At 40.7% G+C, this 14,554-nt stretch overlaps 2 protein-coding genes across 4 annotated transcripts in view; both read right to left on the reverse strand.

Moving 5' to 3' along the window:
- mpped1 (metallophosphoesterase domain containing 1) overlaps window positions 1-4,291 on the reverse strand; it is a 67,582-nt gene extending 63,291 nt beyond the window's left edge. Inside the window, exon 1 of the mRNA XM_010741342.3 lies at window positions 3,997-4,291. The gene's annotated coding sequence lies outside the window, so the exon portion shown is untranslated. The remainder of the gene's footprint in view (window positions 1-3,996) is intronic.
- A 7,023-nt stretch (window positions 4,292-11,314) lies between these two features.
- The window catches only part of scube1 (signal peptide, CUB domain, EGF-like 1), a 97,633-nt gene continuing 94,393 nt past the window's right edge, over window positions 11,315-14,554 (reverse strand). For all 3 annotated transcript variants that reach the window (XM_019257644.2, XM_019257643.2, XM_027272049.1), the window contains one exon: window positions 11,315-14,523. In XM_019257644.2, the coding sequence (XP_019113189.1) occupies window positions 14,371-14,523 (153 nt within the window). In that variant the 3' untranslated portion in view covers window positions 11,315-14,370. The remainder of the gene's footprint in view (window positions 14,524-14,554) is intronic.

Consider the following 14,554-nt stretch of genomic DNA (forward strand, 5'->3'; position numbering starts at 1 on the left):
ATGCTGATATTTACATCAAACAGAGCCACACAGGCAGCCTAAACACAACATTTTCACCTTGAATAGGAAGCTAAATGAAAAGCGCTTTGCTGAATGATAATCAGGCTGCAAAGGAGCTCGGATGATTTATTATTTACAAATGTTTTTTTTTTTTGTTTTTTTACAAATGTTCCCCCTATATGCTGTCACGTCCACTATGTTCTTTTCATTTTATTTTATTTGCTTAGGAGATGTAAAATATTACAGTGAATTGATAAAATCCTTTCCCTGGTGTGTGAGGCCTGTATGTGTGTGTCGTCCATTAAGACTGGATTCAGCAGTGCAGCTCCTTTTCACAAGGCTCTGTCGACTACTGGGTGAGAGTAGAGCCGCTGAGAGGTGCTGAGATGACGGGGATGCTGGGAGATGGAGGCGATAATTTAGGGACAGGCAGCTTTTGGCAAAGTCTGCCTGGACCGCCGTGCGATGTCGGCGCGCCATCTCGATTCCTCATTCACCGCAACCTCACACGCTGACAGTACACTGACGTGACAGATACACACTTCACACTTCACACCACGGTTGTTTGTCACGGGCAAATCCCAGCATGCTCTGTGGATGTGTTTCAGGAGTGCATACATTACATGTGTGTGTTGTGTGTGTGCACCCAGGTGGATGTGTATGTGGGCTTCTGCATGCATATTTAAATGTGTTTCTGTTTTCATGAATGTGACGGTGACACTGCCAGTGTGAGACAGAAAGATGCATTAGCAGATGCTGTGAGATTATAACACATTGGGCCTGAATGTAGTTTTCTAGATCATGGAGGCGACACAGCAAGGACGTGCACGAGCTGAGCTGTCTGAGCCGTTCCTCTGGAGGGAAAATTGTTTTATTTTTGTTCAGTTGTGGCTGCATTAATACGAGTGGCCCATAATGCTAAAGTTAGACTAAATCACATCTCTACATAATTCAGACTTTTATTACTTTTTCAAATGCGTCCATGGTACACAGAGACGGGATGGCCCCGAGCTGAAAAGAAAAAAAGTGTTGTAATGTCATGTTCATTTCGCGACATGTCCGCAATGTCGCCATGTGTGCTGAGGTCATGTCGCGAAATGTCCGCAATGTCGCCATGTGTTCTGACGTCATGTCGCGACATGTCCGCAATGTCGCCACGTGTTCTGACATCATGTTGCGACATGTCCGCAATGTCGCCACGTGTTCTAAAGTCATGTCGCGACATGTCCGTAATGTCGCCACGTGTTCTGACGTCATGTCGCGACATGTCCATAATGCCACCACTTGTTCTGACGTCATGTCGCGACATGTCTGCAATGCCGCCACATGTTCTGACGTTATGTCGCGACATGTCTGTAATGTCGCCACTTGTTGTGACGTCATGTCGCGACATGTCCGTCATGATGATCAAGTGATGTGATGTGTCTTTCTGTGACGTGACGTTACGTTACATGACACAAAAAAAAGCAATGTCCTGTGCCCCCTGTGCTGTTGCTGCTTTGTGAGAGTCATGTCATGACATGATATCACGTGTCGTGACATGACGTGACATGCTGTGCTGTGTCTTGCCATGGAATTGAGGAATTGATGCGATGTGTGTTTCCGTGACGTGACGCAAAAGCATCGCCCTGTGCTCTCTGTGTTGTAGTTGCTGCAGCGTGAGAATTGATTAACGGGAAGCACTCTGCATAAAAATTTCCACATATGTAAATCTCATCACGTCCTCTAGAATTCATCTGGCTGCACTAAAGTGTTCAGTTGTCTTAGTGCATTTTTTTGCAATGAGAAATGAAAGTTGACAAGTCAGTCGGACGTTGAGAATTGAAATGATTAGAATCGTTGAACTGGCAAAGTATATATAAGATACGTGCTTTTTTAAAATAGTACTTCTACCATTACCAAGCCCCGGGCACAGGAATGTAAAAGACCCCAGAACCAGTCTTTTTTGTGGTCGTTTAGTATTTCTTATTTTGCAATAAGATACCAAAAGTGACATTACCTAGGTGAATCAGCTTGTTATGGATGGTGATTATGGCAAACATGCATGTCTAAAACCTCAAACTGCCAAAACAAACGTGCATGATGTATGTATCTGTATCCAATTATCTCAGATTTTTTACTATAATTATGACCATAATTGTACGTTTAATTTATTTATTTGACCTCTTGAGAGTCACCTTCACAAAGAATGTGCTGTCGGAAATATTCCTCGTCATGCAAATATTCCCAAGTCTACACACACAGCTAACATACCTATCAGCACTATCTTTATCTAAAAGAAAAACATTTGTACGAAATCAAAAAAACACAAAGAGCTTCCACACATTCAAACCTGCATAGTCTATCACAAACAGTAAGTCACAGATTTGTGCAGGAACTCAAGAAATCCCCTGACGAACACGCATTGTCCCGCAGTTTTCTGTGAAACCCACAGTGGAGTAAAAAAAGGCACCTTAGTGTATAGAATTTTTGGGAAAGCCCTTTTTTAAGAGCGTGAGGGTAAGCACTGCCCGTCAAAATAATGTACTACGTCAGTTTAATTCTAGCTGTGAGTGCTCTATGCACACATTCAGGCAGCTTTTTATTTGACTTTATCATAGTGCAGGTATGGATTTATAGTGTTGAGTTTTACAAGAGCAAATGTGAAAAGTCATTACTAAAGATCTGCACCCACGGTGGTGCTCTTTGATTGTGGAAAGAAAACCTCACCAATAAAGCTGAAATCAATCAGTCGCATGAGATGACTCAGAATCCGAGTGATTACTTTTCCATGTCAGGAATTAGTTTGTAATTTAGGGCTTGGCAATAAAATATAAAATCATTTACAAACACTTTAACTCTGTGGAACTCTCACGATCCACACTGCAGGTGAGGACTACACTTTAGACAAGACATGGGTGTTTCAAAGGGAGTCCTCCTCACAGAGGCTTCGTCTCAGGGGCCCCTGAATACTGTGGGCCCTTAAAAGTGAGGAGAGAAACAAAGGCCCTGACAGTAGCAGTACAGTACAGTGTGTTGGTGAGGCTGTAGAGCGGGTGATAAATGCATAGACAGAAGAGAGACAGTCTGATTGATGCTCTCTCTCTTTGGCACACTCATATTTAACACACCGCGGTCACATTAGACTTAGACTTTGTGGCAATCTGCTGTGCTTATTCGCTCGTTTTCCGCTACATCTGGACACACACAGAAAATTAAAGTGCATCTGAGTGTGGCGCTGTATTATACAGTATCTATTTTATGCATATAGCCTGGAGATCTTAAAGAGTGTGAGCCGCTCTGATTTGGAGCTGCGGCTCTGTGAAACGTGGTGAGAAAAATCTCCTCCAATGAAGCAAGATGGAAAAAGTTACGTGAAAATAATAAAAGAGGATTTTGGGGGGGATATAACATATTTCTCTCTGAATGGATTCACCTTGAATTCACTCACATAAAATTAGTTTCAAAGAATTCACAGGCAGATTATTTGAAATCTTCATGACAGGCAGAAATGAAAGCATTCTGTTGAATTGTTAAATTGGTTTATCAGCTTCCTGCACGTTGTGCTGAAGTTTTTCAGAGGATCCGCTCTGGTTAACTGAACTCTAATCAAACTTTTTCAGACCAACTGTCTCCTGAAGCCTCTCTGAGCCTCTCCAGTCTGCACTGTGCTCGGAGACTTTGCCCTTTGGATGTGGTGCAGGTCTGAAACCTGATCTAACATTAAAGCGTTCCGGTGAGCTCTGCTGAAAAGCCCTTTATATTTTTTTTAGGGAGTGAATACAAGTCTTTATTAACATCCAGACTACTCTAAAAGACGGCATGAACACCCTCAGACCTCACGTGTGGATTAAACACACGTTCCGATGAGAGGGGGGGTCCGGAGCCGGGATGATGAACCCGGGAAAACGCAGCGCTGCGCGGGATCAATGCAAATTTGTGCTCCGGTCTTTCGTGCATAAAGAGGAAGACACCTCTGCATAAAAGCATCTAGAAGATGAAGAGGAATCAACCTACCGGCTCCTGTGGTCGGCTGCGGTGAGGCTGCTGCTCGGTGATGGATGCGGAGAGGACGGTGTCTGCGCTGTGACAGAGACGCGCTGGTCAGTTTGAATGCGCACCCCGTGGTGCACCGGTGGAGCGTCGTGGAGAGGTCTGTTTCCTCTCTCTCTCTCTCTCTCTCTCTCTCTCTCTCGGTTCAGTCCTGCCCACCGTATTTCCCGGTGAGCTGTACAATAAGGAGGGAGGGATGGAGGAAGAGGAGGGGGGAGGACCGGGAGCTGCCGTGCGGCTCCACAGAGCTCATTCACAGCGACACAGGGACAGAAATCACGGCGGGTCCCACAGGGGCCACCGGGGCCACCGGGGCCAGGACTTTATGAATACAGGGATCAGGATTCCCACAGCAAGCCAGAACCTCAGAAACATTCACAGGCTGAAATATTCAGTGAAATTTACATCCTACATGTTTTCTGTTTTTAAATATATATTTTTTAATCTTCCTACATGATAATTTAAAGGTTGTTTGAAATCTCTTAAATAAAAGTACATAAATGTAAAAAGTATCACTGTGCAGTGTTATTAGTGTTATATTATATTATAGTTATATTAGTGTGTAGCTATTTATGTGGACTTTACTGCTTTGTGTGATCTCTTATATTTCACCATATTTCATAAACTCGCTGAGAATTTTGTTGATCTGTGTGAAAGTGAAAAGTAACACTGTGAAATAAATGAAAAAACATTAGATGGAAAAAATATGTACTTGAATGTATAAGCACAAGTAAAAGTGTCTTCACTGTGTAACACTGCAGAACCAGAATCACTTTTATTAGTCAGTTTGTGTTCACATACAAAGAATTTGACCCCGGTGTCATGTTTCTCTTTGCAGAATAAAAACAGCTGTAACAAAGACTACAAGCTCAACAGGTGAACACAAACATGAAAGGAATATGTACTGATATATAACATACATAAATGTGTGGATATATTGTATGTAAACTAAGATCAGGTTTAAACCTTTCACCTTCCTGGAAACAAACAATGACCTGTGTGACCTCAGAGGTAACTGTGACCTGACCAACACTCTCAGGCTAAACGATGGATTAGTTCTGAAGAACGAGGTTTCATTATCAATAAATATGAGGATTATAATATAAATATACTGATGAATGATTGTTGCAATTATCAACAGGAGCTAAAATGTTTCAATTGTTCCTTAAAAATATTTGAATAATCAAACAATTACAAGATTTGCTGCTGACTGTAGATCAAATAATCAGTTATTGGTTTCAGGTCTGAGATCAACTTTGATTTGATCAACTGTAAACGTCAATATTAATAATGATATGAGTCAATGAGTTTTTAAATTGTCATCTTCAGAGGAAGACTCTTCAAATGCATTCATACACTTTCATCTGTCACAAATAAAACTTTAAAAAAAATTCATTTCACGTCATGAATCTGTCTCCTGTCTCATTTTATGACTCTGGGCCTGAACATCTTCTTTCAGACAGACATCACAGAGACACTGTGGGGACGTGTGACACAAGTTTATTCTTGATTTGAGAAAAGGGCGAGTTTAATAATAAATATGACCACGAACACATCATGACACAACAGACACCACACAGGACACATCTGGATCCACCGACAAGCATCCCCTTCCTCCACCCTGATGTCTTTCTCCATCTTTTTCTACAGTTATGCTGGTTTACCTTTTCTGTAAACTGTCACTATGGTTGTGTTCATACTGACACTCCTCTCTCCCAGTGGTGGTGATAGTATTCAGTAATATTCGAAGTAAAAGTAGCACTATATTATAGTGTACTCCGGATCCTTGCAAGCCATTTTGCCATTTTGTCGTCCTGGGAATGGAAGTCAACAATTATCTGTTGTATGTGTTCTTGTTTCTCCAGGATGACTGACCCCACATTTAATGTGAAATTATACTTTACAAGTACCAGCTCTGCATTTAAAATCCTACATTAGTAAAAAAAAACGTTGTAGTATTTTCAGTCAAATGTACTGAACGTGTTTGTTGTGTGGATGCTGAAGGTGTTTGAAATGAAGTTTGACACAGATATCTTTTGTCCTTGGTGGTTGGATCCCTCTAAATGTTCCTGAGATAAATCTTCATTCACCTTTGATACTCATTGATCCCGTTCACTAAAATATTTTTAAATGTTGAACATTCAGTTTCATATGCAAACGGATGAATACATTGTATTTCATAAAACAAAACCTTCACAGGCTTCAGTGTGTTAAATCTTTACATTTGTGCTGACTTCACTCTCCATCATTTATTGGCAGCGTGTGGGATAATCAGTGGAATTACAGAATTACAGCATATCACCACCTCTGCTCCTGTTTATCCGCTGGTAATTGGACTGGGATTTCGGCTGGTAATGAGCTAAACAAATAGACCACAATCTGGAGCTCAAACGCAGCTTTCCACAAGAACCATGCGGGAAGTTCTGGTGGGAGCATTCAGAGCTTCAGGTTGGAGTGAGTCTGCCATCTACTGGACATATCTAATACATGAATCAAAAGTCACTGAATCACTCAGCTGTGTGTCTCTCTGTGCTGGGTGGAAAGTTTCTATAGTTCCCAGACAATAAAACTGATTATCATATTTGGATCACAGCATTCATCATCTCTCCTCATAATCCCACATCAGCTCAGTCATGTATTAAACTCTTCAGACATCAAATATGTTGGCTTTGGTGCATGCAGTACAACAAGACATATAGACAATCTAGACATTCTACTTTGATTGTTTCCCTTTTTTACACGCTAAATGACTAAATGTGGGGGTGTTACAGTCTGTCCATTCCATCTTTAGCGTTTTGTATCATATATTATCTTATATTTGTATGTAAATAAGGAGAAAAAACCTTTAATGTTGAAGAAACTGGAGGAAACTTCCTGAGGAACAGAGATCGTTCTTCCAGGATAATGTTGTTTGTACAGAATAAAAAAAAGAAGTAATGAATGAAGAATGCAGTTCTGGAGGACGTCAAGCAACTTCCAGGTTGTTACATTTAACTTGACAGGTAGGACAAAAGCTCCTCTACACCATGGACACCTGGAAAGAGGACATATTACACAAACGCATCATAAGTCAACCTCAAGGACAACTTTCACACAGAGCACGAACAGAGACACAAATAAAACACATGGGAGAAGAAGGACAATAGACCAACCTGGAAGAAAGTGATTGTAACAGGTACGAGGGTATTCAAAGTTTTAATTCACTGAAAGTTGAGTCAGACTGTCTTGAAATCATGGTGCCTTTGAGAATCTGTTAAATGTCAAGTCAAGTCAGTCTTGATTGGACCCTCTGGGGTCAGACATCCTCTGGAGTCCAGTCAATTGTTAGTACCCTAGAGGGTTAAGAAACAACACTCTATAGTTGCTGTGAATGTCACGTGGCTTCATTGCCAGTTGCTATGAGCGGACGTGACATTGTGAAAGCAGATAGCCACTGTTCATGTTCAGCATCAACGTTTTTGGATGTATTCTCCAGTAGAGCTGACACATCCTGTATAACCACAACACTGTCAGGATGTCTGTGTGCATTACAAAAAGCTGCAGATCAATCAGTGTGTCGCAGTCTTTTTCTCCCTCTGATGTGTCACAATACATTTTGTACGATGTGTATTGGAATCATCACCCAGCCTTACTGAATATGAACCAGATTAATCTGGCAATTAGACCAAACAGTGGCGGTGTTGTCACATTTTTGTCACAACTTATCACTTCGTATCCAGTGAACTTTCAGCAGAGCGACTGATGGAGGGAGGCAACAAGATAGTGAAGGGAGAGTAATCGCAGCATCTGGCACAGTCGCATTTGACTGCAGATTCTGGCTGCTGATTGGACGTCCTGGAAAGATCATGCAGGCAATATCAGATCTGCCTATCAAATATGATTAATGACCAACAGGCAAGCAGCTGAGAAGTTACAGTAATGCTCTAAACAGGCTGCGAACTCCATCATTAATGGAGTGCGCCACTGTCAGTCAGAGTTATAGGCCATTTACATCTGAGTAAATACACTTACACTGATTATTCTGTAGTCTGAGATCATGCCATTCTTTTTGTGGATGACACAAAACAAAAGACAAAATGAGGACGAGGACACGATGCATCAGTGGCGTTTGTAAGGCGACGTGTTTATTTCCTGCAGCAGACTCTCTCTTCTTCTGCTGTCAGCTGACTGACAGGGAGGGGAGTGTCATGTAACACAGCACTGATATAAACACAAACGTTGACCAAATCAAATGAAGGTGTCAGGCTGTGATGGATTCTTCTGCTCTGCAGGGACTGTTTTCTTTAATACAGTATGCAAGCAAGCACCGGAAAACTTTAGGACAGAGACAACAAAAATGTTTTACACTCAATAAACTTCATTTAGTGTATTTGTGTGTTTCAAATCATCTTGATTTAAACTGAATTAAGATTTGTGGCTGGTGAGGCTCTGCCTGTGCACACTGTATAGGCCGCCTGAAGTTCAAACCCTCCCTTCTTTCTCACCTCTACACCCCTCACTGTGTCAAGTGGGTGTGATTGCCAGATTGTCTCTGCTGGAAAGTTACACATCCCTGCAGAAAGGTGTGAGGGAGAGCTTAATGTGACAATGGCTGAACAGGTACCGCCCGTGGAGAACAGTTCACTGTCGGACTGAGGTGCCATTACCTGTGTTTTTCCTGCTGTGAAGTGAATGTCACTGTGCTTTCTGCCACTAGGGGGTCTCTTATGTGAAAACAACAACTAAAGTCATAGTTTGATGACATCTAGAAGCAGCACATGATTGTGGGAGTTGTTGTCTTCCTTCTAAACAACTACAATTGCAGATGAAAATTTATTAGACAGGACTCAGCAATTATTCAGATACGAGGTAATGTGTTACATTTTAAACAAATGTAATGTCTCTGATTCATCCCGTTTCCTCTGAAGTTATAGCAACTCCATAGGGTAAACAGGATATGACATTATTGACAGGCCAAAAGAAATGCACCATTACCTTCAATACATTTACATGCTTACTGGTTTTGAACATTACTGGAAACATTCAGGATGATGTCAGGACACAACTCATCAAAACATGACTCAACAGAATGAAAGATTTTAAGAGGTTTCTGCCTCTTAAAGGAAGCTTTTCCTTGCCACTGTCACCATGTGCTTGCTCATGGTGGTAATTGTTTGGTCTCTGTAAATAATATTATGAAGAGTACGGTCTAGACCTGCTCCACATGGAAAGTGTTGTGAGATAACTTGTAATATGATTTGGTGCTATATAAATCAAATTGAACAATATGTATAACACACATCTAGTATATTTAGACATTTTAACATGGAAATGTTACATATGATAGTTTGTATAAGTAGGTGAGCGTGCACGGGAACTGTGTACATATCCTGACAGTGGTTTTAAATGGGTCATCTTAAGTAAAACAAAGAAGAATTAACGGAGGGAAAAAAATCATCTCGGTGTGGATGATGATGAGCGTTTCTGGTGTAGCATCCAGATCTGCTGCACTGATTGCATTGCTTGAAGATAAGAGGAACATTAGCAGTGTCAGCTAAATTTTCCAGAAGCGTACTTGAGGTCACATGGAGCCACTTCTTCTGAGGAGAGATAAGAGATATAATGAGCAGATACAAGCCGCTCCAAGGGCTCCTCTGTGCCTGTTCACTACGATTCTACACGGAAACACACAAGAGAGACAAGTGGAGTCTGTTTTCTGCTACTGTTTTATTTAATTTGTTCAGTACTGGAGTTTCATGGACCAAACAATGGCACAACACTGCGTTACAGTTTCTCTCTTTGGGTACAACCGACTAACACAAACGTTAAAATTATTCCTCTACAAATTGGACTAAAGTACATACATACACAGTCTCTTTCTCTATCACAGGCACCCAGCACAAAAACTCACTGCTCACACACACACAGAAACACACTGCACACACATTCACTCGCACTCTCTCTCTCTCTCTCTCTCTCTCTCTCTCTCACACACACACACACACACAGACACACACACACACACACCCACACCCACACACACACACACACACACACACACACACATACTCAAACACACCCATTCACAATAGAATACATTCTCAGGAAAAAAGAGCATTTCATATCATTTTTTTCATAACACTCATATTGAACAGTGCCCACCTCAAACAGGAAGTAGGCCGTACCATAACATGTCTGTGTGGCAGCTATTTGGCAAAGCCAAACAATACCTAATGGCAGCATGCTTTTATTGTGGGAAATGATCTGACGATCCAGTGACCTCACTGACGTTTGTGTTCTTTTTGTTGGGGTGATTATCAGTCAATGCCTGTAAAAATATATTTTTAAAATCATTTTCCATTTCATTATTTGTTCTCTCGACTATTTAATATCTTATTTAGGAAGAAAACCCAATGACCAGCTCAGTACTATGCAGGACCACACTTGTAGTTTAGCGTGCTCACAGCCCATAAATAACAAACGCTTTACATGACTGCAGACTGTTTGCCAAAGTACAAGTTTCTGATTGTTTTCCTACCTTCTAGCCATGTTGGTTTCAATTCAGCACTCTATGAAAATCAGCATGCAGAGACTTCAAGATATTCAAGATATTCCAATATCCCAGATGTAAAAGTTAGATACTGAAAAGGATTGCAAAATCAGATCCAAAAGATGAAAATTCTCTGCTGAGAATCATTGTTACTTGGAATGACATGTAAAGGTCAATGTGCAGTCAGTGTTGGGGTTCTCACTATGACCAGGTTTATTTCACAATTACACTACTACACAAAACAAAATCGATATTATGTGTCAACTCACTAATTTAAAAACGACTGCATTACATCTGCTGTGGTCCTCATGAGTCTGTGTACATAGCAACAGTCTGTTATTAATAGCAGCTGTGCAGAAATAATAAACCACAGAATGCTGTGATCAGAATCCAGTATTAAACAACAAAGCTGCTGTTGTGACCTCAGTCAGTCTGTGCAGGTTCTGGATGATCCTGGTGCTACAACACAATGACATACCAGTAGACAGTATGGTAGGAAGTGGACAGGTCGTGTTTTACTGTCTTTGGGGTGTTCATTAATTCTGTCTCTGGTCTTTCAGATCTTGTATGTCCCAGAACATGACAGTGAGAAGAGTTCAGGAGAGCATAAAAACTGGACTTTGTAACTAAATCCACCTGTCTACATCGCTAAAGCTAGTGATTAAAATACATTTTGTGCCAATTTAGATATAAATTAGGAGGCTGTCTCCAGCCTTTATGCTAAGCTAACTTAACCGTGGCTTTACCTACATATTTACTGTGCAGTGTATTTCTGTAAGTCTGCAGATGTTTAATTTTCACAGTGTCCTGAATAAACTGAAACCAGTGCCTGTCTGGAAAGTAGTTAACCTGAAACCTCATCATGCTTTGGAAAATACTAAGCAGTGTACATGATCTTTAGTTAATGGGTTACAACGTGCAAAGCCTCCAGTCTGGTCCTTTATCTCTGATCACTAGGCTTTGAGGAGCTCCGCCACCTTCCTTGTGCTCAGCACAAAGACACTGTTAACAGGAGTTTAGCTTCTCGAGGAACTTTAACACAGTAATACGAATGATGAAGCATTTTGATCGTCTGTCAGTGGAAGCTTGCTTCTTTATGAACAACGCGACACACAGATAAAGTTCACTGGCTTACAGTTGAAAGCTGCAAGTGCTACAGACACTACAGACAGGACATGCCTCTCATTCTGACTGTGCCCCTGCCACTACATTCACCTCCGGACCAACACTCCAGTCACACCGTACATGTTTTTCAACTCCACTCGCATTGTGCAGATACAGAGTCCATCTTCAATACGCGGTATAGGATTTCATAGACATATTAGTACCAATGGGAATGACACAGAAACATTTAGCTGGGTTATAAAAGAAAAGCATAGTATACACACTATACTTCCTCTGAAAAAGGTTCATCTGGGTGAATGCAGATATTGTAAGTAGTTGTTTTAGAAACAGGCATATACTGTAGTGTATGTATGCATAAGGCCATCATACAAGAAGCCTTTATGGAGACGCTTCTTCTCTCTGGCAGCTATAGGACATGTTTGCAGGACGAAGCAGGACTGAGCAGTGAGAACACAGACAAACTGTAGTGGTGGTGGCAGCTTTGAGTGATCCAATGCTTACACTGTCTTCCCTCTGTGCGCATTAGTTTAACATAGAGTCTCAGCTGTACAGGTGCCGAAGCCTAAACGAGCCTAAACGATTCCTCGCAGTGTGAAATGAAAGCTGCTGTAACTCATTTTAGATTTTAGGGGTTAACTGCAAGCTACAGAGTGGGAGCAATAACAGGAGACATAGCTGTGTTTTCTCTCTCATCACCGCCACATGTGGCACATTTCAAAACAACACAAAAAAAGGTAACAAATACGTAACTTAGATCTTTTTCCTACAGTTTAAAATATAAAATTCAAGTGCAATTAAAGTTCCAAATATTAGTTACATCACACACATTTCTCTCTAAAGTAACAGTCTGTTACTTGCAGGTAGTTTATCTCATCTTGTTATATATCTTTTTTTATTATTACTTAAAAAAATTATAATATAGACTTTCTGATTCACCCCATTTAATCTTCCCCCGTGCTCCAGTGGATAAAGCACCCACTGAAGTGGAATGGTTTAGATTTCCCCACTTTAACATTTCTTTCTAATCATTTTCCATGTTAATGTGTTTTAAGTGCACCGATTGTTTTCTTATCTCTGTCTCGTGCACGTCAGGGGGCCAATAAAGAAATCCAGTTCAGGATACATCCATGTACACTGTGTGGGCCAACGCATCTTTACACATCACGTCACATCCAAAACATCTGTGATGTGGGCTTCTGCAAGTTCTGACATGTTCAGTATAAATATTACAAAAACAAAAACAACAACACAGAAAACAAAGCAGAGCAAAATAAAACGAGAGGTGGACGAAGTCAAAAGAAGTTTGCAGAAAAAAAGTTGTTAATGAAGGTGCAGAAATCTGGGAATGGCTGGGAAAGAAGATGTAGTGTGCAGAAAATAGGGTTTGACCGATATATTGGTTTGTTAGCCTTCTACTAAATACTACGGGTCCAACTTTATGATAATATGTACTATAATTACTTTAGGGATGCATAATTAATGCAACCTGTTCATGCTTTACACATTACTAATACATCATTTGTACAGAAAAAGCAACACTTGGGGAAAATTGCTTTTTTGCAGAGAGTTAGACGAGAAGATTAATACCACTCTCATATCTGTCCATTAAATATGAAGCTACAGCCAACAGTGCAGCTTGATTGGCCTTTCTAACTTTTAAGCTAATAGATACCTCTTTGCACTTCAACATGAGTTCGCATCTCTTCTCATTTATAAATTGCAGCAGTACATCACTGCTCTGTGAGGCTGTGACAAATGAAAAAGCAATAACAGCTATAAAGGCCAGATTACAAACCCTCTGTCACTACATCATCTTGTATCTGTTGTAACTGCTCAGCGATGTTCAGGGCTGATCTGATGTAACACATGTAAGGAGATTGAACTCTATGTTCAAAACACAGATATTTTATACTGGTCAATAACAATTATTAATTAATAATAAAGAGCTACTGTAACAGTTAAAATACAGTTTTTCTTGTATTCCACTTGAATACATTAAAAAAGACAAAATAGTTTTTAGTGTCTATATACTTGCTGTTCTTCTCAGTGACATGAATTAATAACATATACTGTGATAATGATGAAACTGACCTTATATAAAGGACATGAGGACTATGTGTCTGATCATGTCTCTGTAGGCCTTTATATATAGATTTAGATACTCTAAAAAATACTCTGACATACTCTGAAAAATACTCAGTTAGGTTATTATTATAATTATTAGTTATTATGAAGTTCAATATTCCATTATTGGTGATGGTGTGAGCCACCTGGTGCCTTAAAGAGCTGCTAGATTTTATAATAACAGACTGAGAGAAAAGAACACTCAGTATTTGTTCATGTTTGGTATAAAGGGTCAAATTTAAAGAAACAATATATCCACACATGTCTATCTTCTGGAATCTTCTGCTACATTATTAAAATATCAACAGTAGCTTTTACCTTTATCGGTCAAACCTTATATAAAAAGCTGCACTCACTGGGTTTTGTGTCGGGGTTGGGGTCGGTTAATGATGTATTACTGATTGAAAATACAGGAGATGAAGATGTTTAGTCAGAGAACGGGCACACTGACGTATTGACCCAGGCAGGAAGAAGTAGATAGGGAGGGGGGTTACATTTAGGTTGCTGGATTTGGAATGACGCAGAATGATGGGGGTCTCTAACAGGACTCGAGGCCCTGCCTATTTGTACGGCCGTAGGAACCTGGTGACTTTGGAGCGCAGCAGCTTGATGAAGGAGCGAGGGAACATCTCTTTGGACTCCTGCGCCGTGTACCTGAAGTAGTTCTGGGGGTGGGCCAGCACGTCGAACAGAGCCTTTATCAGCTTCTTGTCCTGGGGGGAGGACAAAGAGTGTCATCGTGCT

Source organism: Larimichthys crocea, chromosome XX (genome assembly GCF_000972845.2).
Source record: "Larimichthys crocea isolate SSNF chromosome XX, L_crocea_2.0, whole genome shotgun sequence".
In the NCBI taxonomy this organism is placed as follows: Eukaryota; Metazoa; Chordata; class Actinopteri; family Sciaenidae; genus Larimichthys; species Larimichthys crocea.